Source organism: Heterocephalus glaber, unplaced genomic scaffold (assembly GCF_053883595.1).
Source record: "Heterocephalus glaber isolate CG9 unplaced genomic scaffold, H.glaber_assembly_v1.0 deba00001004, whole genome shotgun sequence".
NCBI classification, from domain to species: Eukaryota; Metazoa; Chordata; class Mammalia; order Rodentia; family Bathyergidae; genus Heterocephalus; species Heterocephalus glaber.
The window spans coordinates 4,962,119-4,983,857 of record NW_028258179.1 but is presented as its reverse complement, the minus strand read 5'-3'; the positions used below and the strand labels follow the sequence as shown (position 1 = coordinate 4,983,857).

The following is a 21,739-nucleotide window of genomic DNA, read 5'->3' as shown; positions in this document are numbered from 1 at the left end:
ATTACTTGGAACACCACATCCTTCTTAAGAATCTCATTTTAGGGGCCGGGGATTTAGCTCAGTGGATTCGACGCCTGCTGCGCAAGTACAAGGACCTGAGTTTGGTCCCCGGTACCAAAAAAAAAAAAAAGAATCTCATTTCAGAATGAGAAATCTGTACATAATTTAAACATAAAATTAAAATGATCACATGTGTGCATATATGAATATAAAAAACAAATGCGGGGTCAGGAATTTAGCTCAGTGGTTCTGCCACCTGCCTCACAAGCGCAAGGACCCAAGTTCGATCCCTGGTACCAAAAAAACAAAAACAAACGTGGTCAATATGTGCAGTGGATTCCTTTCATTCTTTCAAACAAGTGCTGGAAGGCACGACTCATGCCAGGGACCCCCAGGAGGCTTCCGTCCTAGTGGGGTGTCAGATGGGGAACACTTAACCTATTCAGCAGTTTGTTATGGGGCACCTGGCTAAGAACACAGCAGTGAACCCAACTGAAAGGGTGTTGGTGATAAGTGCAAGTAAAATATCAAGTGAATGAAACAGCCAAGAAGATAAGAGAACAGCAGAGAAGGGCAGGCTCCTTCACGGAGGCTGATGGAGAGGAGGTGGGAGGGGCAGCACCCGAGCAGAGGCCAGAATGAAGTAGTGGCTTCTCTCACAGTTCCTCATGTTTATATTTGACAGTGTGTAGACTTTTCTAGTTTGACCTAGAGGCTTCAAAATAAATATATATATCTTCAGAGAAACAGAGAAAGTCAGGTGCAGTGCAATGGGGGAGACAAACTGCCTTTAAACCCAGGACATCCAAGATGATGAAGGACATCTGGGCAGCAGCTCAAGGTGTGGCTCTAGAAACTGCAGGACAGAGGCCAGACTGGGGAGTTGTCCACAGTGGGGACAGTTAAGTAATGTGTCCCAGGGCCAAGTGCCACCTGAAAGTAGAACCCTGAGGAAGGCCTCAAATACAGAGGGTTCAGCAGGAGGGATGAGGAAGGTGGAAACGTTTAAGCCTAACTACAAATATGTGGATCGAAATGAACACTAAGGATTTCAGTATGACTCGTCACACACAGTGTGCGGCCTGCCCTGTCCTTCTGCACACACTTAACTGATCTCCTCCACACGATGACCTGGGTAACACAGGAAAACAGTTATCTCCATCTTACAGAGGGAGAAACAGGTCCAGACATGTTGCAAGCTCCTAGCTACTAAATGGCAGGGTTGCAAGAGGCACACAGGTCTAGAATTCTGAACTCTTGCTCCTGGACCCTGGAGAAAATCCCCCACAGGAGCAGATTTGGAGTGGACTTGGCACACACACGTCCCATAGCTGACACCTAGGACACAAAAGCCTCTGTACCTTTTCTTTGCCTGGCAAATAATCAAACTTCAGGATCCAGCTCTTTGGTGGGTATGTCTCTGCCACCTCCTCTCTGCAGAGGTGTCCTCTGGACCACTCTGATCACAGGGCTCCCTGACAAGCTGGGCTCCATTTACTTGTCTGCACACTTCTCTCTTCCACCGGGGAGCAAATCATATGCATTTTCATATTTCCCAGGGTCTCCCACAGTGCATGGCACCCAGAACAAGCTCAACAAATATTGATTCACTCCCCCCACCAAAGATTTGAGTCAGCTGTAAAAAAAGGATTTTCCCATGAAAGATTTGAGTCAGCTGTAAAAAAAAAAAAAGCATTCACACAAAAAAATCAAGAAAAGAATAAAATAACTAGCAAGTAGCAAGAGCCCCCAAATTAAAATGTATGTCCATGTGACGTTACGCACTATTGTGATGTCCCCCATTAACACAATGTGTCTGGAAACAATTAACGAGCATGTTATCAAAATTAAAACTTGACACCAGACCGCCCCTGCCAGCATGGAGGAGGTGAGCCGCTCCCAGCACACAAACAGGAGGAGGCTTCCAGGCCGCCCATACTGACCCTGTTACCACAGAGAAGGTGAGCCACGCAGGTGCCAGGAGCAAGACCCCCCACCCCCGACTGTTGAAATGAGAAGACACGTAAACATGCCTCAAAACCAGACTTCCAGATCACCTAAAACAACCCCAAAGGGAAAGGAGATGGAACACTCTGATACTCAACCACCTGGACTCCATCCACTGGCAACAAAAGAGGATATGGAAAAAATGAAATCAGAAATAATTTCTCAGATAACCGCAGAGATTTTGCCCATAGTGCAAGACATGATTAATAAATCTAGAGAGGACACAGATAAAAAAAATAGAGGAGGTGAGGAACATGATGGAATCCCAGCATAGGAAGCAAATGGAATCTGTAAAACAGATACAAACAGATTTCCAGGAGATTAAAAATTCCATTGAAAGTCTATGCAGCAGAATGAGCCAATGTGAGGACAGAATTTCAGATATAGAAGATAAGATTGTTATTAGTGACCAGGAAAAGAAAACTTTCTTTAAAATTGTAAGGGACCGTGAGAAATCAATCCAACAGCTGCTAGATGTGATGCAAAGAAGAATAACATAAGACTGATCGGTGTCAATGAAGCAACGGGAGAGAGTGCAGATGACATTAAAAAACTGTTCACAGAAGTGATGGCAGAAAACTTCCCAAGCAGAGGGAAAGAACTTGACATACAGATAACTGAGCTATATAGGACTCCAAGTAGCCATGATCAAAAAAATCTATAGATAGGCATATAACTGTTAAGATTCCAGAAACCCAACAGAAGAACAAAATTCTACAAGCAGTTAGAGAAAAGAAGCAAATCGCATACAAAGGAAAGACCATCAGAATCACAGCAGACTCCTCAATGCAAACCCTCAAGGAAAGAAGAGCTTGGAGTGATGCATTTGAAGCCCTAAAGGAAAACAACCTCCAACCCAGACTGATGTACCCTGCAAAATTATCTTTCAAACTTGACGGAGAAATAAGATACCTTCATGACAAAGAGCAGCTTAGGAACTTCATGAATACCAAACCAGCACTCCAAAAACTTTTAGACAATATCCTAGGAAAAGACAACGAGGATCACAACCCCAGGAACCCCAGCAGAATGAATCCATTGGGCGCAACAAGAAATTAAACGCAAAGGGGGAGAATCCAACAAACAGAAAAAGTCATGACAATGATAAGTCAATATATATGAATTATAATCATCAATGTTAACGGTCTCAATTCACCAATCAAAAGAAATAGACTGGCAGAATGGGTCAAGAAGAAAGATCCAACAATATGCTGCATACAAGAAACACATTTAATTCAAAAAGAAACTCATAGACTGAAAGTTAAAGGGTGGAAAACAATACTCCATGCGACAAAAACCCGAAAAAAAGCAGGAGTAGCTATCCTCTTTGCAGATCAAGTGGGTTTCAAATGAAAATCTGAAACACTCTGGTCCCAAGAATTTCAGATAAGGGACAGTCAACTTGTATGTACAAATCTATTGTGAACATGTGTTTTCATTCCTCTCAAGTGAAAACTTAAGAACAGGACTGTTGGTTCTTAACAGTAATACAAGAAATTTCTATATTGTTTTTCAAAATGGTTTCATCATTTTACATTCACATTAGCAGTATTAGAAAGTTCTAACTGGTTCACACCTAAGCTGACATTTGTTCTTTTAAAACTTTCAACTTCATCTCCCTAATGAGTGTATAATTCAATCTTGTTATTGTACTGATTAGTATTTTTCTGATTCTAGTGTTGCACACCTTTCCTTGGGCTATTTATCATATTATTGTGTCTACTTTTTAATTGGGTTGTCTATTAATGAGCTTTAAGAGTTCTTTATATATTCTGGTCATAGGTTATATACATTGCAAATATGGTCTGTTTAAGGGCTTGTTGTTTTCTTAACGATGTCATTTAAATTTCTAAATTCTGAAGGAATCTCATTTATCTTTTTTTTTCCATTTACTGAAAACACTATCTTTTTCTCGGCTCTTGAATTGAGTTTATGTTCTATAAAATGTTAATGTTAAATAATCTTTCAAAACTCAGTGGACCATATATGTGTGGTTCTAGTTCTAGATTCTCTGTTTTATTCCAATGTTCTATATGTCTCTCCTTACACCAACACTGCCTTGATTACTGGAGCTTTAGAGGAAGTCTTAAAATTAGGTACTAAATGTCTTCTAACAGTTTTTTTTTTCCTTTTTACTTTTCTAGGTCCTTTGTACTCCTACATAACTTTTAAATTTCAATATCCAATTCTTCATTTATAGCAAGTACACACAGACCTGAATTTTTATATATATCTTGTGTTTTCTAATCCTGCAAAATTCACATACAAGTTCTAGGGCCTCCTAGAGATTTCTTAGTATTTTCTCTGTAGATGATCATTTCATCTACATATAAAGATTTTACTTCTCCCTTGCCAATCCTATCATAGTTGTGTCATTTTATTGCCAGAATATTTTGGTTTGGGCCTATGTTTCAAAGTTTAATGGACAGATGACGAGTAGGCATATCTGCCCTGTTCCCCACCTTAGGGAGAAAGCATTGTATCTTCTCCATTCATATAAGGCATTTTTGCTGGAAGTATGGAGTACATGGCTTATCTGTTAAGAAGGTTCTGTTCTACTTCTAGTCTCCAGATAGCTTTTACCATGAACAGCTGTAGAATTTAGTCCAATACTTTTTCTCCAACAGCTGACAGGATCATATGGCTTTTTCCTTTCCTCTGTTAAAATGATGACTTTTGGGGGTGGATCTTCCAATGCTGAACCAACACTGCCATCCCTATAACAAAACCACTTTCTAGATCCTGCCAGATCTGACTTCTAATAGTTTGTTTTGTTAAACAAATTTTTATTTATGTTCATACTTTTCTCTTCTATTATCTTTATCCAGTTTTAGTGTTAGCACAATGTTGATTTCCTAAAATGAGGGGAGAAATGTTTCTTCTTTTTTTCTGCTTTAAATGTTTGATATAATTTATCAGTTATAAAATGTAATGAGACTGTTGTTGTCATATAGGTAGGTTTTCAAGCTAGGAATATACTTTCTTTAATAGGTCCTATTCAAATATTATATTTCCTCCAGAGTTAGTTTCATTAATTTGTCTTCCAAGGCACTTCCTACAAGTTGTCAAACTTATTTCAAAAAAGATTTTTGTAATATGCTTTCTATATCCTTTTAAATTCTGTAAAATCTGTGGTAGTGTCTTCTAGATCTTGATATTGTAATTTTAAAAATGTATAAGTGATATTGTGTAATGGGAAGAAAAGGTCTAAAGGAGTAGGGGAAATGGGAGGGGTAAGGGAAAGGAAATAAGGGAAAAGAAAAAATATTGAGAAAAGGAAAAAAATGGAAACAAAGTCTTTACAAATAGGGAAGGATGGAGGGGGTGAAGGGAGGGCAGGGGAAGGGGAAAAAAATAAGAACCAAGATACATCATGTAATGGTACAAGATCCCAATGATGAATGTAACTGTATTTTATACCTAAAATGTACCAATAAACTTAATGGGGAAAAAAAAAAGTTTAATCTTCATGTAATTAAAAAAAATTGGAAGGTATCTGATCACCAAGAATAACAATTTAAATATCATTTTATTTTTCTTTTCTTATCTTTTTATTATTCTGTTCCAGAATATGGCTTAAAAGCACATTCTTTTTGTTTTTTGGGGTTTTTTTTTGGTTCCAGGGATCGAACTCGGGTCCTTGCGCTTGCACAGCAGGGGGCGAAACCACTGAGCTAAATCCCCGGCCCAAAAGCATATTCTTTTTAAATAAGATCAATAAAGAATAAAAGTTAAAAAGAAAAAATGCCAAAAACCCCAAAAAACTTGACACCATAAGAGGCAGTATAAATAAATGCAAATGAGTAAAATTGTAAGACATTGAAATAAATGTACTTTTTCTAAAGTAATTCTTGGTCTTCACATTTAAATTATAACTGAAGTTTTGAATGCAACTATAAAGTTCACTGTTTCCAAATTTAAAACAACAGTATTAGCAAGAAAAGTCACAAATGCTGGATAAAGAAAAGAAAGCCTAAGTCTCTCAGCAGCTTACAGAGACATTTCTTGATCTTGCCGAGCTGTGAAGTAGCCTCTTACTCAAAAATGGGGGAAACTAGGGCCGGGGATTTAGCTCAGTGGTTCCAGCGCCTTCCTTGCAAGCGTGAGGTCCCAACTTCAATCCCCGGTACACACAGACACACACACACACACACACACACACACACACACACACACACACAAAATGGGGCAACTGTCTATGCTGAGCAAATCAGATCTACAGGAAGTAAGCAGATCTATTGCAGAATCCAGAGAAGCTGATCGCTTCAACACTGGTGTGTGTTAGTTTTCTCTTCCCTTCCTTTAAAAATTCATATACTACATTTCAAAACAAGGGAATAAACTCAAAAGGTACCTGCAATCAAAAACTTCAAACTGAGGGCCGGGGATTTAGCTCAGTGGTTCCAGCGCCTGGCTCGCAAGCACAAGGTCCCGAGTTTGATCCCCGGTACCAAAAAAAAAAAAAAGAATTCAACTGAATCCTACGTAAAAACACCAGGTAACATTCCCAGTATGAAGCTCCATGCATGAGACAAAGGCTTTCCTTGGACACAAAGGCTGTCATTAGAGACTGCTATTCCAAATCTTCAATTCAACATCAGCATGGAAAACTTTATTCCCACAAGCAGCTCCGCTACGTGCCCCTTGCTGGTGGTGGGAGGTCACTGCTACCCACTCGGCAGAATGGAGCTTTGCCGAAAGATTCACCTGTGCCTCTGTCCACAGGCGCCCTGCTGACATAGGCCTCTGGGCCGCCCGGCCCAAGGCTCTGCCCAGGAGACCCCACGCCCCCGCCACCACCTGGGCCTCTGACTCAGCATTCGTGCTGGTCGGGAGGCCCGGCTAGGAGCCGCTTTCCTCCTCTTGGCTCCTCTTGCTGGGCTTAAGTGACAGCACTCACTTGCCACACATGTTTTAGCAAACTTTCAAATCCCTTAATGCCACACTTGGGACAAAGCGTAATACACTGTTCAGGAAACACCTTGGAGCCAAGAAAAGCAACTAATACTTCCACAGGGAGTTGTGGACAAAGCTTGCCAATAAGCCTCCTTCATTATAAAACACGACGGGAGATACTATCATTTTAAAGACATATTTACCAACGTTCTGGAACACACATGTGCCACTGAGAAGTGCTTGCCTAAGGTAGTTCATCTACAAGTACATTTTATCCAGTTAGCAGGAACAGAACAAACTATCTCCGTTCTTCGGGTCACTCAGGCCAAAAGCCTGCTACCCTCTGAGCGCCTTCACCGTCCTCCAGCCTCATGCTTGCACACCTCCCAAGGCTGATCCTGTCAGCTGATGCCGTCAGCTCTGCCTTCACTGCCAGCACCGTGGTCCCACTTCCATCACCTCTCACTTGCATCTAGCAACAGCCTCAAAGGGTCTCCCTCTTCTAACCCTGTCGCCCCCAGTCTGTTCCCAGCCCTGTGGCCAGAGTGAGCCACTGCACACAAGTTACCATCTCAGTGCTCCACTCTGACCCTGCTAAGCCTCCCCAGGTCACTCAGAGCTGAAACCAAACTAAGAACGAGAGCCCCTCCCTGACCTTTCACACCTGCTCCTGGAGGCCCCCGACCCCGTCTCCCGCCATTTCCCCTACTTCTTTGCTAGTCCTTTGAGCGTCAGGTACAGACCGTGGCTTCCCAAGGTCTTCACAGAGTTCTCACTTCCTTCAGTTCCTACTCAGAGTCACTTTCTCAAGGAGGCCTCTTGGCCACGCTATTTAAAACCTCAACTCTTGTCCCCAAACTTCATTTTTCTTCCTTTTTGCCTCTTCAGCAGTTTGCACTTATTGAGTATATTACATCTACTGTTTTATTTAATGTTATTATGTCCTTCCTGGTGGGATGCAAGCTCCCTGAAGGCGGAGAATTTTTCCATCTGCTCTCAGTTATATACCCAGCTCTTAAAATAATACCTAACACACAATGAATGCTCAATATATATTTGTTAAACAAATGAATACTGATAAATGCCATGCAGCCAAAATGATAAATATTTGTCCAGTCAATATAGTAAGGGTGTCCCCAACGTCTCCCCTTATGCAATATGCGATATACAATAATGGCTACAAACAATTTTCAACAATTGAACTTCCAACTCCCAGGAATCTCCTGCACCCATCTGTGGGCCAGAATAAGGCCACAGGTTCCTGCTCACCTTGCAGAGCGGCTCTGTTCCAGCAGCCCACCCAGGAGACCACTGCACCCACCTGCAAATTAGCTCAGAGGTACTTTCGTCCCGAGAAAAGGCCCACACAGCAGACGATTCAGAAGCTCATTGCCCACTGTAAGTCACAGTGATGCCAAAAGTTTTGTGGAGCTTTTACTTTGTCAGTCACATTATGTTGTATTCATTTCCTCACTGCAGCTATACAACAACTTGCTGATAGGATGGGGCTCTGCCACCTTCATCCTACAACTGATGCAATTAAGAACTAGGAAATTAAGCGATTTGAACACAGTGTGCTGCAAGCACTAGTGCTGTCGACCTTAACCCCAGAGCATCTGAAGGCTGCTTCACACTTGGGAAATCCCTGCACCTTCTCAGCCGGGTGGCTGGGTGGTCATTTGTATGGCTTCTTCCAGCCTTAGGGGCTTTGTCAGAATGGGAAGAAGTAGTAAGAAGACACGAATCCTTTTACTCTCTTCACTCATTTTGAGGGGAGAGAGAGGCAGGGAGGCAGGGGGACACACAGAGTCTCACCAAGTTGCCCAACCTGACATCAAACTTGCGATCCTTCTGCCTGGGCCTCCCGAGGAGCTTGGACTACTGGCTATACACTCTGCTCTTCTTTCTTCTTACCTGAGCTCTGTGTAATATTCTCTACACCAGTGGTGTCAAAACCTACAGCATGCATGCCACTGGGAGTTGTTTGCAATACTGAAAGCTCTAAAAGGCTCAGCATCACTGCTCTAGACAATTCCACTTTACTAGGCCACTACACAAACTCAAAACGTGAAGCCATCCTAGGCCTTCCCCACAAAGCATTCTCCTTTCCTGTTCTCTTTCTTCCAACACCACTATCACTTTCTTCCAGGCCATTCATGCATACAATCTTACAATTACACTTCCACTCCTTAACATACTGGTCACCAAATCCTTCGCTTCTGTTTTTAAAAGCCTGGTTACATCTCCACAAATTCCCCGGTATTCTCTTATAAATTCCCAGAAATAAAAACTCAGATTGCATTACTCTCTTACTCATAAATCTTCCACAAGTTTCTCTCTCCTAAAGAAAGTACTTCTCCATTCCTGCCATTCAGAGACCTTGGCCTTGACAATGTCCCGACCTTTTAAATCATTTTAATCTTAGCTGCTGTTCTTTACACCATTTACAGGCCACGGCAAACTCTGTCTTGGCTTAAAATCACACCAGATCAAGAACAGGTTTCTAACAACTTAAAACAGCATCACCTGTCTCCCTCTTTCTATTTCTCTGTGAATGCACTACGGAAAACCATGTAACTCCTTTTGGAAATGGTTGGATTTAACTATTTAAAAGAAAAGAAAAGATAAAATGATGTTTACCTACCAAGGAGCTCTCCACTGGGCAGGCCTGGCTCGGACTGCCAGAGAGCAAGAACGCCAAAGTCTGCTGGGCAGGCTTTGGGCCTCCGGACACTTCCTAAGAAATCACAGGGTGGAAAGAGGATTATGAGTGTTTCTGACATGCGCCCTCTCTCCTCTCCTGCATACCCACCATGTGCCACTAACCACCACCATCAGACTCTGGTACAACAAGGCAGCCATAGTATCCACAAAGGGAAGTAAGAGGAAGGCAGACTTCCCCTTAGAGACTAGTTAACGGAACATAGCAGAATTCAACTAGAACTATCTCAGTAGCAAAGTGGTAATATTTTTGACACCAGGAATGGCCAAAGGGGTAGGAAGGAGAATTTGACAATTTGGTAGGCCATCACCCCAACTTCTGAACTCAGGAACAGATTCTTAAAAGTAAAAAGGGAGCAAACCTAGGAAAGCAGAAAGAGTAAACCCTAGGGAAGAATTTCTAACAAAGACAGAAAAACAGGATTTCTACCTGAACAAAGCTGATAGAAGGAATACTTACTGAGATTTAGCAAATGAACACAGATACGCACAGGTACACATGCACATTGCTTTTCTCTGATTCTTACTCTTTATTGCTTTGGGGGAGTTTTGTCTTGTTTTTGTCTTGAGACAGGGTCTTGCTCAGTTGCACAGGCCAGCCTCAAAGTTAACAATTTTCCTGCTTCAACCTCCTGAGTTGCTGGGATTATAGATTTGTACCACACCTGGCTTTTTATTGTATTTTAACTTAAGTCTCTAAAACATACTCAGTGTATTTGTTAATGCCTCTTAGCTGCAGAAGACCAAAAACCAACTTGAGTTGGATGTCTTCTTTTAAGTAACTTATGAATGTAATTCCATCGATCTGATCAGATTGAGGAGCTTGGCTGGTATTTACAGAATCATGTGCATGGTGTGCACACCTGTCTCAGTTCAGCTTTCCTCGATGTCAGCTCCTTTACCAGAGAAGCCATCTTGTCTTACTTTTCTCTCCTCTAGACCCAGCCAACTCCAAAAAAGCCCCACCTATGAGACTTTGGGGGGAGAGCCAGACACAGCCAGACACAGCCAGAATATTCCTCCTCACAGAGAGGGATGAAGGATGCAAGAAGGTCGCCAGGCACCCCGAATTACACTCTGGTCTCCTAGAGACTCCAGTGTGTAGAAGAGACATTCTTGGTAAGGCGCTGTGCAAAACAGCCCCAGGACCAGGTCTGTGGGATTGATGGGGTCACAGCCTCGCCCTGCATCAATCACCACAGCAAGGAAGCGGACGAGACTGGCGCCCCTGTAGGAACAAAACAGAAGTCTCCTTAACTGCCCTCCAAGTAGCGTTCTTTTTTTTCTTTTGGTACCAGGGATTGAACCCAGGACCTTGCACTTACAAGGCAGGCGCAGTGCTGCTGAGCTAAATCCCCAGCCCAAAGTCGGGTTCTTTTTAAAGACAATTCCCTGTATTTTTATACATGGGTCTGCTACTGATATAATTTTCAATGCTTTCCTGAATCAAAGATTACTTTCCTTCTAGAATCACAACTTGTTTTTGTTTTTCTTTGTACCAGGGATTGAACTCGGGTCCTTGTGCTTGCTCAGCAGGCAGCGAAACCACTGAGCTAAATCCCTGGCCCACAACAACTTTTTAGGTAGAATCAAAGCGGGGATATAACATTAATCAGGAAAGAAAATAACTTGTCAAAAAGTTTAACTTGTCAAATAAAATAAAGATCATTTATGTTTAAAGTTTTTACATGTGTAGAGCTAGAGTACATGACCTCAGATTCCTTCACATCATGCCAACCTGCAGTAAAATGTATTCCGCATCTTGTAGATGCATTTCAGTACCCTGAACCTCACCAAACAATAGGTTCAATCTGCAGACCATTTCAGAAAATCAGACAATATATAATGAATTTTTTTCAGGACACTAACAAAAGGACCACAGTTCCAGAGCCTGAAAATATTCACATAACTAGGTTACTATTAAGAGATTAAGCACAGTCATCTGAAAAGAAAGCCAATAACTGCACTACCACGTTCAAATACTAAGAGAAAGGGAAACTGCATTTCTTTTATCAGTGGTTTCTGGTACGCCAGAAATTCTGTGTCCACTGCTCTACTTTAAAAGGATTTTAGGGATGGCCAACTATAAAAGCCTACCTGTACCTCAAGCCAGCCTCTCCTTCCCTCTTGAATCACAGAAGGGTCCCCTTCCTTCACAGAAGACCATTCCCTATGCACACGCTTTGTCCTACTTCTTGCCCAGGCTGTGAGCCTTGGGTTATGCCTTCTGCTCCTACTTCACTGCCTGCTCCCTCCTTAGAATAAACCTCTTATATTAGCATACACAGGTTTGCTAGTCCATTTTTTAAATATTTTCATAAAGCAGAAATAGCTATAATGTTATCATACAAAGTGAGCTGAAGGGGAAAAAAGATATATTACCAGGGACAGTGGATTATTTCATATTAAGAGGCAATGCATAAGGAAAATGATTCACCTAATACAAATGTTTCACATTATATGAAGTAAATCTGATTAAAGTGAAAGGAGACATAAATACATCCCAATCATAGATGTTTTCACAGGATAGACAAAAAAATGAGGACAAGACTTGCACAACACATGCGGCCACCTTAACCTACGCAACATTTGTAGAATGTGACACTGAAGATGTGTGGAATAAAATCCTTTTCAAGTGTACGTAGAACTTTTACCAAGACAGGCTGCAGACTGAACCCAACAACTCTCAAAAGTTTTCAAAAGATGAGAGAGTCTGCCCTCTAACCATAATATAATTAAATTAAAAATTGATAACTAGGATATTTAGGAACACTTCTAAACATTTGGAAATTCAAATGCACCTTTGAGAACAACAAATAAATCATTTAAAAAATGACCAAGAAAAATCTTTAAGTATTTTGAAGTGCATGATGATGAAAATTCAGCATATCAGAATGTGAGTGACATCGCTGAGGCAGTGTCTGGGGAAGCTGTGTGGCTCTAGTAGGTGCTCACAGTGAAAAAGAAGGGCTAAAGCCAGCTAGCTCAGCTCCACCTGGCTACAGTGTGGGTGGGGACGTCCCCCAAGGCCATGAGCTTGGCCTGGCCTCTAGTTTGGCCCCACTAGGTAGCGGGTGGTGGTGGTGGAGGAAATGCTAAGAAGCATGGTCTAGTGAAGGTTTGAGGCCACTGGGCTGCAGCACCCAGGCTCTTCGTTCTTTGTCTTTAGCTTCCTGGCCCTGGGAGGAGCAGTTTTACCTACCACACATTCCTGCCCTGATACATTGCACAGGTCCAAAGCAACAAGGCCAACAACCTCAGGTGGAAACCTTTACAACTGTGAGCCAAAACAAAACTGTTTCTCTTTAAAGTTTGAGCATCTCAGGTACTTGTTATAGTTTAAAAAAAGAAAAGAAAGGTAACTAATACACACTTTAAGAAGTCTGAGAGTGAGGGACACATAAAAAGGTAATTTAACACAAAATAAGCAGAATGATATAATAAGTCAGAGAAAATTCCATGAAAGAGTAAATCAGACCAAAAGTAGAGAAAAGAACTCAATCAAAAGTTATTATTTGAAAAGCTTGGCAAAACTGATAAATCTTCCATTAGACGGATAAAAATAGAGCACACACAGGGCCAGGGATTTAGCTCAGTGGCGCTGCACCTGCCTCACAAGCAAAAGGTCCTGAGTGTGATTCCCAGTACTAAAAAAAATTAATTAAATTAAATTAAAAGAATAATTTCATAGAGAGTATGCAATGGTGCATATCTCCAATAATGAATGTCATTATATTGTACACCTAAAATGTACCAATAAAAGGATATACAAAAAAAAAAAAAGGAAGAAGAATTTCAGGGCCAGGGATTTAGCTTGGTGGTTCCAGCGCCTGCCTCACAAGCCCAAGGTCCCGAGTTTGATCTCTGGTACCAAAAAAAAAAGAAGAATTTAACTTAGAGCATCAAAAACCTTAAACAATTTAGGAAGAAATCTAATGAAATATGTGCATAATTTACAAAATTTTACCAAAAATTTATCAAATGCTATCAAGGGGAATTAAATATTTAAATAAATGGAAAAAATACTTTGTTCATAGACTGGGCAACTCCAATCTATGTCAACTGACTCAAATTGATCTCTAGATTAAATACATACTCAATGGGCTTTTTCATAAAATAGGCAAGCCAATTCTAAATTTCCTATGAATACACACAGGCTCTGGAATAGCCAAGGTAATTTCCGAAAATAGATACCATCAGATAGTAAGGCTTACTATATAGTTCCAGAAGCCAAGTAAGAATAGAAAAGGTTATAACATCTAGAAACACAATCACATTTATATAGACAACTGATTTAAGATGCCATGGTAATTCAACAGGGAAACAATAGTTGATAAGTCTCCCACCACCTCAGCAGCTATTATGTATAATAGCTGCCCGCTTCCTATCGTGCCTTGCCCCCTCCCCTGTGTGACGTCATGCCAAGATGGTTGCTCCCACCAAAGAATAAACCTTTCTTCCCAGTATGCCCCTGTTTCCTCCTGGAAAGTAACCTAATACTAGCTCACCTCCTACCACCTAGTGACATCACCGGCTCCTCCATTCCCTAGTCACTACCTCACTCAATCCCACCTCAGTCTCTATAAAAGACTCTCCCTGCCCCAGCCATATTGCTTTTGTCTCTCCTTTGTTCAGAGACAGCCCAGAAGATCTAGTCCCCTAATAAAGGCTTGTTGTGGCCTGGTCTGGTCTTGGTTTTCGGCCCTTTTACCTGACAATAGTGTTTTCAATAAATGTACTGAAACAAGTAGATGTCCACATGGAAAAATGAAATTTAACCCTCATCTTATAACATATACAAAAACTAATTTTGAAATGAATCATATACCTAAATGTAAAAACTAAAAACAAAATTCTGTAAGGAAAATAAAGAGATTCATAGACATAAGAGTAGGATGGTGGTTGACAGAGGCTGAAGTGAAGGGGAAATAGGATATTCCTGGTCAATGACTATAAAATTTCACTTATACATGAAGGAGTAAGGTCTGGAGGTCCGCTTAGAGGCAGATTTCAAGTTAAGTGTTCTTACCACTCTTTTAAAAAGAAAAAAAAAAGAATTCAACTCTGGGGTAGATGAAAATATGTTAGGAATCCAAAAGCATAAATCATAAGAGAGATATTTGATAAATTAGATTTCATCAAAATTAAAACTGGTCTTCAACAAACTACTGAGAAAATTGTGTATGCACATGCAAAAAAAATTACACACACATGGTAAAGGACTTTTTCCACATTATATAAAGAACTCTAATAACTCACTACTATAAAGCAAATAAACCAATTTAATAATGGGTAAAATATTTGTACAGATACTTCAGAAAAGAATATATACATGAATGACGATACGCAAACACAAAAAATGGTCGGCATCACTTTGTTATCAGAGAAACACAAAACCAATATAACAAACAACGCCAACAAGGAGAGAGTGTTATGTACCACCAAAATGTCTAAAATCCTAATACTGTGTGCTAGTGAGAATGTGGAGAAATTAAAGCATACTCTCAGCAACACTAAACAACACAGATGAATTTCATAGGCATATGCTAATAGAAAAGAAGTCAGGCTCAAAAAGAGTCCATTTATATGACATTCTGGAAAATGCAAATCCACAGGGACACAAAACAAACCAGTAGCTGGCAGGGGCTGTAGAACAAGGAGAAATGGTGACCAAAAAAGGAGTGAGGGAATTTTGGGTAGTGACAGAACTATTTTCTCTTTTTGTTTTGGGGTGGGTTTTTTTGGTATCGGGGATCGAACTCAGGACCTTGCACTTGCGAGGCAGGCGGTGGAACCACCAAGCTAAATCCCCAGCACCAGAACTATTTTCTATCTTGACTGTGGTGTCAATTACACAGACCTACACATGTATTAAAATTCATAGGACAGGACACTTAGAAGGGCTTTTTACCATATGTAAATAGCACTTTGATAAATCTGAGCAAAAAGAATATGTGAGCCAATTAAGTCTTCTGTATCAAACCCAAACAAGTTCAGCATCTATTACAGAGGGAAGTAAAAACTCAAATCAAATTATGAGCCAAGGTTATGATCTGAAGGTACCAGACAATTTTTATTTTGGCAACATTTAAAATCAATAAATACTTATCAAAAATTTAAAATTTATAAGGCACCTACTGGGATTAAATAACTTCATTATAATAAGGTGACGTGTGACAGTTAACAAGGCACCTTCAAAAGCATCAGCCTACCAAAGCATGGAAATAAGAAGGACCCGCAAAGCACACCCATGAGTATCTTTAAGCACAAGGAGGCATCATTCACAGGATGTAAGCTTAAGGAGCTGAAAGGCAGGCCCACTTCCTGCTGAGATAGCCAAGGAAAGGCTCGAGAAGATGGGTGTGATGAGGAAAATGACACGGCTTCAAAGTCCAGGAAGCAGGCATCTCTTGAGGAACAGCAAGGGATAGGAATGGTTAGACATGGAAGCTTCTGAAGAGCCACACCAAAAAGGAAAATCAATACACATGGGAAGATTTGGGCTCTCCCTTCCCAAGGAGAGAGGCCTTGCTGTCATCTGCAGGTACCTCAAATGTACAGGAAAGAGAAAGATTTATTTCTTTTTCCTCAACTTGAGTCTTCTTTTGTGTTTTTTGGTACTGGGGATCGAACTCTGGTCCTTGCACTTGCGCAGCAGGTGGCGAAACCACTGAGCTAAATCCCTGGCCCTCCTCAACTTGATTGTTAAAAGAGAGAAAGCAAGACAGTAAGAGAGATATCAAAACAGAAATGTTAGGGCATGTCAAACACATGTAGAGCTTAGGTTCTTGTATGCCAAGGGCCACTGACCAACTGGCTATGAGGTCCCAAGCAGAAAAACTAGGACCCTCAATTTTCAAAGGACTCACACTCGAAACAGTACAGTAGGACAGTAGCCTGAGCTAGGAGGCAGAAGCCCCACAGGAGCTGAAGCCTGAGCAAGGAAGGTGACCTAGTGGAACAGAAGGTCAGCAATTCAGCACATTAGTGTCAAACAGGAATAGTAAAAAAGCAAATAAAAATCAAGCCAGGCTTCTTACTGTCAGAGAAAGGAAGTATAAATGTGAGGAAGGGGGAACTAGATTACACTCCATGGCGCTCACTGAAATTGGAACTACCTAAGTGAACACACAGTTTTATGGATGGATGGATGGATGGATGGGAATATATACACACACATGTGCCACACTCCTTGCTCATGGAAAGGGTGTGGGATAGCATGGATTTCTCTACTAATAGGAACCAGGGCTTCTTGGAAAACATGACTGAGTCTGCAGATGGCACAGGCAAAGCACAGGATGAGGTGGGAACATCCTCTCAAAATAAGGAAGTAGGGCCGGGGATGTAGCTCAGTGGCACTGCACCTCACTCGCAAGCGCTAGGTTGTGAGTTCGATCTCCGGTATCAAAAAAAAAAAAAAAGAAGAAGTATTCAAGCACCATGCTCTTCGTCTCCACACTGGCCACACCCACTTTCCAGGACCTGTGAATCCAAGTATGCGCTCGAGAGACCCCCACACCGAGGGCTCCAGCCCTAAGCTCCTAGTGAGTCACGACAGCATGAGCTCTTGTTTCCTTTAACACTAGCCCCGGACACTGGACCAGGCACGGAGGGAGCATAGTGGACTGCAGAGAAAGCCAAGGCCTCATCTCTGAAGCCGTGGCAGGCTTTGCTCCCTCAGCATGGTGCCTGGGCAATTGACCAAGATGACTCCTAAGATCTCTGAACACACAATGACCTGACTTTTTAAATATATTTGTCTAAGGAAGTTAATTTTTTAAATAAAGAAACAAAAGATGTTTACTCTATAAACTAAAGGCTTTTTGTTATTGCTTTTGCCTTGCAGAATAAGTGGGAGGAGGGGACTGGTGAGAGGGAGGAAACAGGTCTTCCATGAGGTGGTTCCCTCTTCACCAGAGACTGGATTTCTGAGCAACTGCCTAGAGTCCAGTATCATTTCCAATTCATATTTCACACAAGTCATGTTTCATTTCAAACAGACAAGACCTCACACATTCCCTGGGGCCTCTACACACATGAACTGCACTCCCAGAGTTGAGAACCCACACAACAGGCACTCTGCTTATGAGATTTAACTGAATAAAATGTAGAAAAAAATGAGAAAGAACCCCAGCCCCAAGCTGTAAAATGCAGAATTGTGTGTGCATGAGAACATGTATATACACGTGTGTGGGCACACACATATGTGCATGTGTAGTGTGTGTGTATGTGTTTGCAATGGTACAAAACCAAAGAAGGTATCTGCATTGTGGCTGACTGTTCCAAGCTAAGGCCTGCCCAGAGGTTCAGGAAAAAAGTTACACTAACAGCAAGATCTCCAGCTTCACAAGTCTCCAATCAAGCAGGAAAAATGCCTTTGCTTTCCCATTAGCACTTTCTTACTTGCTTTTCAGTCATTTACACCAGTTTCCGAGAAGGAAGCTCTCTTTCCACAGGGAGGCCAACAGTGGCACACCTACAGCACACGTGCCACAGCGGGCTGTGCACATCACTGAACCTTCTAAAAAGGTTCACCACCACTGAGCTGGGACAAGGGACCAAAAGATTCTCTGGGGTTACAGTTACCCCCAAACACTTTCAAAATGAGCTGCTAAAATATGTTCTTAAAAGAGCTGCTCTGAAGTCACTTAAGATTTAGGGATTATGCTAGGTCTGGTGGTGCAATTTTTGATATTTAATACTGATATTTGAAATTTAACATTTGATATTTTATAGTGATCCTTTGATGATAACATTTTAACCAATAATTTTCTAACAGCATAAGTCTAGAAATAAAAATTTCATATTGTTTTATATGAACCTTTTAAAAAGCTGTCATCTTTCCTTTACTTTGATGAATCATAAAAATGAGTTCAGTGTAAGCTGGTTCTGCTATATAACCTCAGTTTACACTGTTACAAAACTTCTTCTGAAGATTATCCTGGGCAAAGATTTTTGTATACAAAGTATCAGCCAAGAACAAATTTTTACAGCTGGCTTCTAAACCCTTTAAAATTGCATTTTATAATGGAAATACTAACAGATGCTTTACTCTAAAAGCAGTATCTTTAATATTTCTAGCTTTTCTAAGATACAAAACTATGAACTCAGCGAAGTAAAAGGGGGAGTCATTAAGTTATAAAGCTATTGTTTTATTATTTTATAAATTTTATTTTATCTCATTCCCCCCTCAGGCCCCCTCCCCTCCCTGTGTACAAAAGCTTTGTTTCCATTTTTTCCTTCTATTTTCTTTTCTTCTTGTCCCTTCCTTTCTCCCTCCCTCCTCCCTTGTTCCCCTTCCGATTTGAACACTTTCTCCCCATTTCCCAACACCCATTATACATCTCAGCCTTTATTTCCACATTCAGTTTCTCACACCAGAAGAACAATGCGGTATTTAAACATGTGTGTCTAATTTATTTCACTTGAGTGTGGTCTCAAGGTGCATCCATTTAGCTATAAATGAAGCTCATCCTTCACAAAGCTATTCTTTAAAACAGGCATAAATAAAAAATACGATTTTTACAGAGCAAACATGCTTCACATATTTTACCTGTCATGACTGCTTCATCTAGTTTTACAAATGCTTTCCTAAACCATCGAGGCAATATTTCAACAGTTTTGTACAGCTTTAACAGAAGAGTCCTGAAGATAGAAGAACAAAACTCCAGTTTAGGGATTCCCTTTTTCTCTAGATTTAGGGGCTGATTTTTCATCTATAGCCAGACATTGCCCCCAATGAAGTAAATCAATATGCTTTGACCTGTTTAGAAATAAAAGCACAAATGATGAAAAAGCACTACCGTTTAGTCTCTTGCTTTTAAAAAGTCAATGTGTGCAATAACGTGCTTACAGAGGCCCGAGAAGAGCACCTGTCACAGAACAGGTCCTCTGCGACAACGATGCCTGCCACTCTGACACTGCCATCAGCAGGAGTCCATCATAGTAAGTGATGCAAGCATCCCCCAGAAGAAAATTTAAATACCACTGGAATGGTACACAGAGAGGCAAAGGAAAGGGCTCTGTCACAGAGCAAAACAGCTAAAAGTGTTTTCCTTAGTAAAACAGTGGCCTCGGACAACAATCATAACGCAAGGAAAGGCTTTACAGAGTTGACGACCTGTGAACCCAGTCTAGAAAGATGGGCCAGAGAGACAGACAACTGTGGGCAAAGAAAAGGGTGCAAAAGGAAAATGTTCACGTGGTGCCTTCAAAGTCCTGCTGTCTGTGGCACCTAGGGCTATGGAACACGAAAGGAAATAAATTTGCCCAAGGGGGCAGAGGGCAGGCCATGGGCAGCCTTTATGTCACACAAAGGAGTAAGAACGCAATTGGCAACAAAGTGCTAAAAGCCTTCAGTTTCAGCTGATGTGAACTGAGCAATAGGTGATTTATATCATCTGAGGCCAAAGGGCAAAAACAGACCATCCTGGAACAACTGAAATCTATGACCCAATTTACTGAGCTCTAAATCAAAAGATATTAGGATGGAAACAAATCCAAAACTATAAAAGAAACCTCACAGAAGACATATTTAATCAACATGCTCACCTTTTGATATTCAGGGAAAATACATCCAGCTCCTACATGCAACATTCAGCAAAACCTGATAGGATCCACTGTCATGTTTTCTCCTCCAATTAAACTTAGTTCTTAAGAAAACAAACTTGTGCTTTGTAAGATCACTAAATTTAGTGAACTCACTCCGTGCTTTTTGTCTTTCTAGTTACAAAATTTTATATCAAAAGAAACAATACCAAGGGCTGGGGATTTAGCTCAGTAGTGCCGTGGCTGTCTCTCAAGTGTAAGGTCCTGAGTTTGATCCCTGATACCAGGAATAAATAAATAAATAAATAAATGTGATTAAAAAAAGAAACAATACTAGATGTTTTTCTCATGCTTGGAAACACTGAAATGATTCAATAACTACTTCTTCCCTTTCTACTCTATTCGAGTTACTGACTGGCTAGATACGAGAAAAGGAAAATGGACCTGAGTTCGATCCCCGGTACCAAAAAAAAAAAAAAAATTAAACTTGCATTTTGAAACTATGCACTACTTGCCAGGCACTATCTTGGGTGATTATAACTCATTAATTCTTACCAAGAAATTTACTCATTCAAAGGTGAGTGTCCCTCCCCCAAAGCTCAGACCCAGCAGATGAAGGACCTAGCATGGAGATCCCAACAGAATTGACAAGCACATTTCTTACACTATGGGTACAGAGAATGTGAATTTACATACTTGGAGGACAGCAGCATTTTTAAAGTACATAACCATGACACAAAATGCTAATAGTGATATAGGGGGAACAGATAGAACTCCCAAACCTGCTAGATAACCAAAACGCGAGTTCATGTTCTGTAAAATCGAAAATGAATTCTAGGAACAACGGAGGTTAAGAGTAGGAAAAATTTATTGAAAGAAAGGAAGCTTCTGTCTAAGAGAGACAGAAGGGGGACTGGAAAATGGGTTACCCACCTGCCCCACTTTTCAAAGATGTTTTATACAGCGAAGCCATGAGGTGAGGGTACAAAGCGCGACAAAACTGTAAGACCCAATAGAAAATTACACGGTGGCCATGAGGTGGGGCAAAACCATGACCAACCAATAAGATTACAAATACAGTCACCCCGGTAATACTGATTAAATGGGGATCAAATGAGAAAACACATACAAGGAATTTCCCATTTAGAATATCAATCACTGCTATCTATCTCTAGGGGAAGTAGTGCCTCTTTTCTTTTTATAATGCTAACCAGTAAATGTGCCTTAATTGTTCTCCATGTTGGTTCCTTGCTGTGTTGGCTCCTGGAGGGCTGGCACCCTCGGACTGCGCAAGCTTAAGGATCAGAGTTCGATCCCCCGTACCAAAAAAAAAAGATAATCTAGTTAACTTACCTATCTACAATAATAGGACAATAGTACTTATATTAGGTGACTAACCTAATCTATTTCCTAAACTAAAATCAATTTCTACAATAGTAATAATCAACCTCCAACAACAGCAACAAAATGACTTGGGCATACATAAGTGCCTACTGCTTTTCTTTCCTTTTCTTTTCTTTTTTTCAGTGCTGGAGATCAAATCCAGGGCCTTAAGCATACAAGGCAA

General features: G+C 40.9%; 1 protein-coding gene across 6 annotated transcripts in view; it reads right to left on the bottom strand.

Moving 5' to 3' along the window:
- The window catches only part of Dis3l2 (DIS3 like 3'-5' exoribonuclease 2), a 262,451-nt gene that overhangs the window by 202,582 nt on the left and 38,130 nt on the right, over nt 1–21,739 (bottom strand). For 2 of the 6 annotated variants that reach the window (XM_087209292.1, XM_087209293.1), the window contains exon 5: nt 9,548–9,640. The exons of the other annotated variants lie outside the window; for them this stretch is intronic. In XM_087209292.1, the coding sequence (XP_087065418.1) occupies nt 9,548–9,640 (93 nt within the window). The remainder of the gene's footprint in view (nt 1–9,547; nt 9,641–21,739) is intronic. 6 annotated transcript variants of the gene reach the window in all.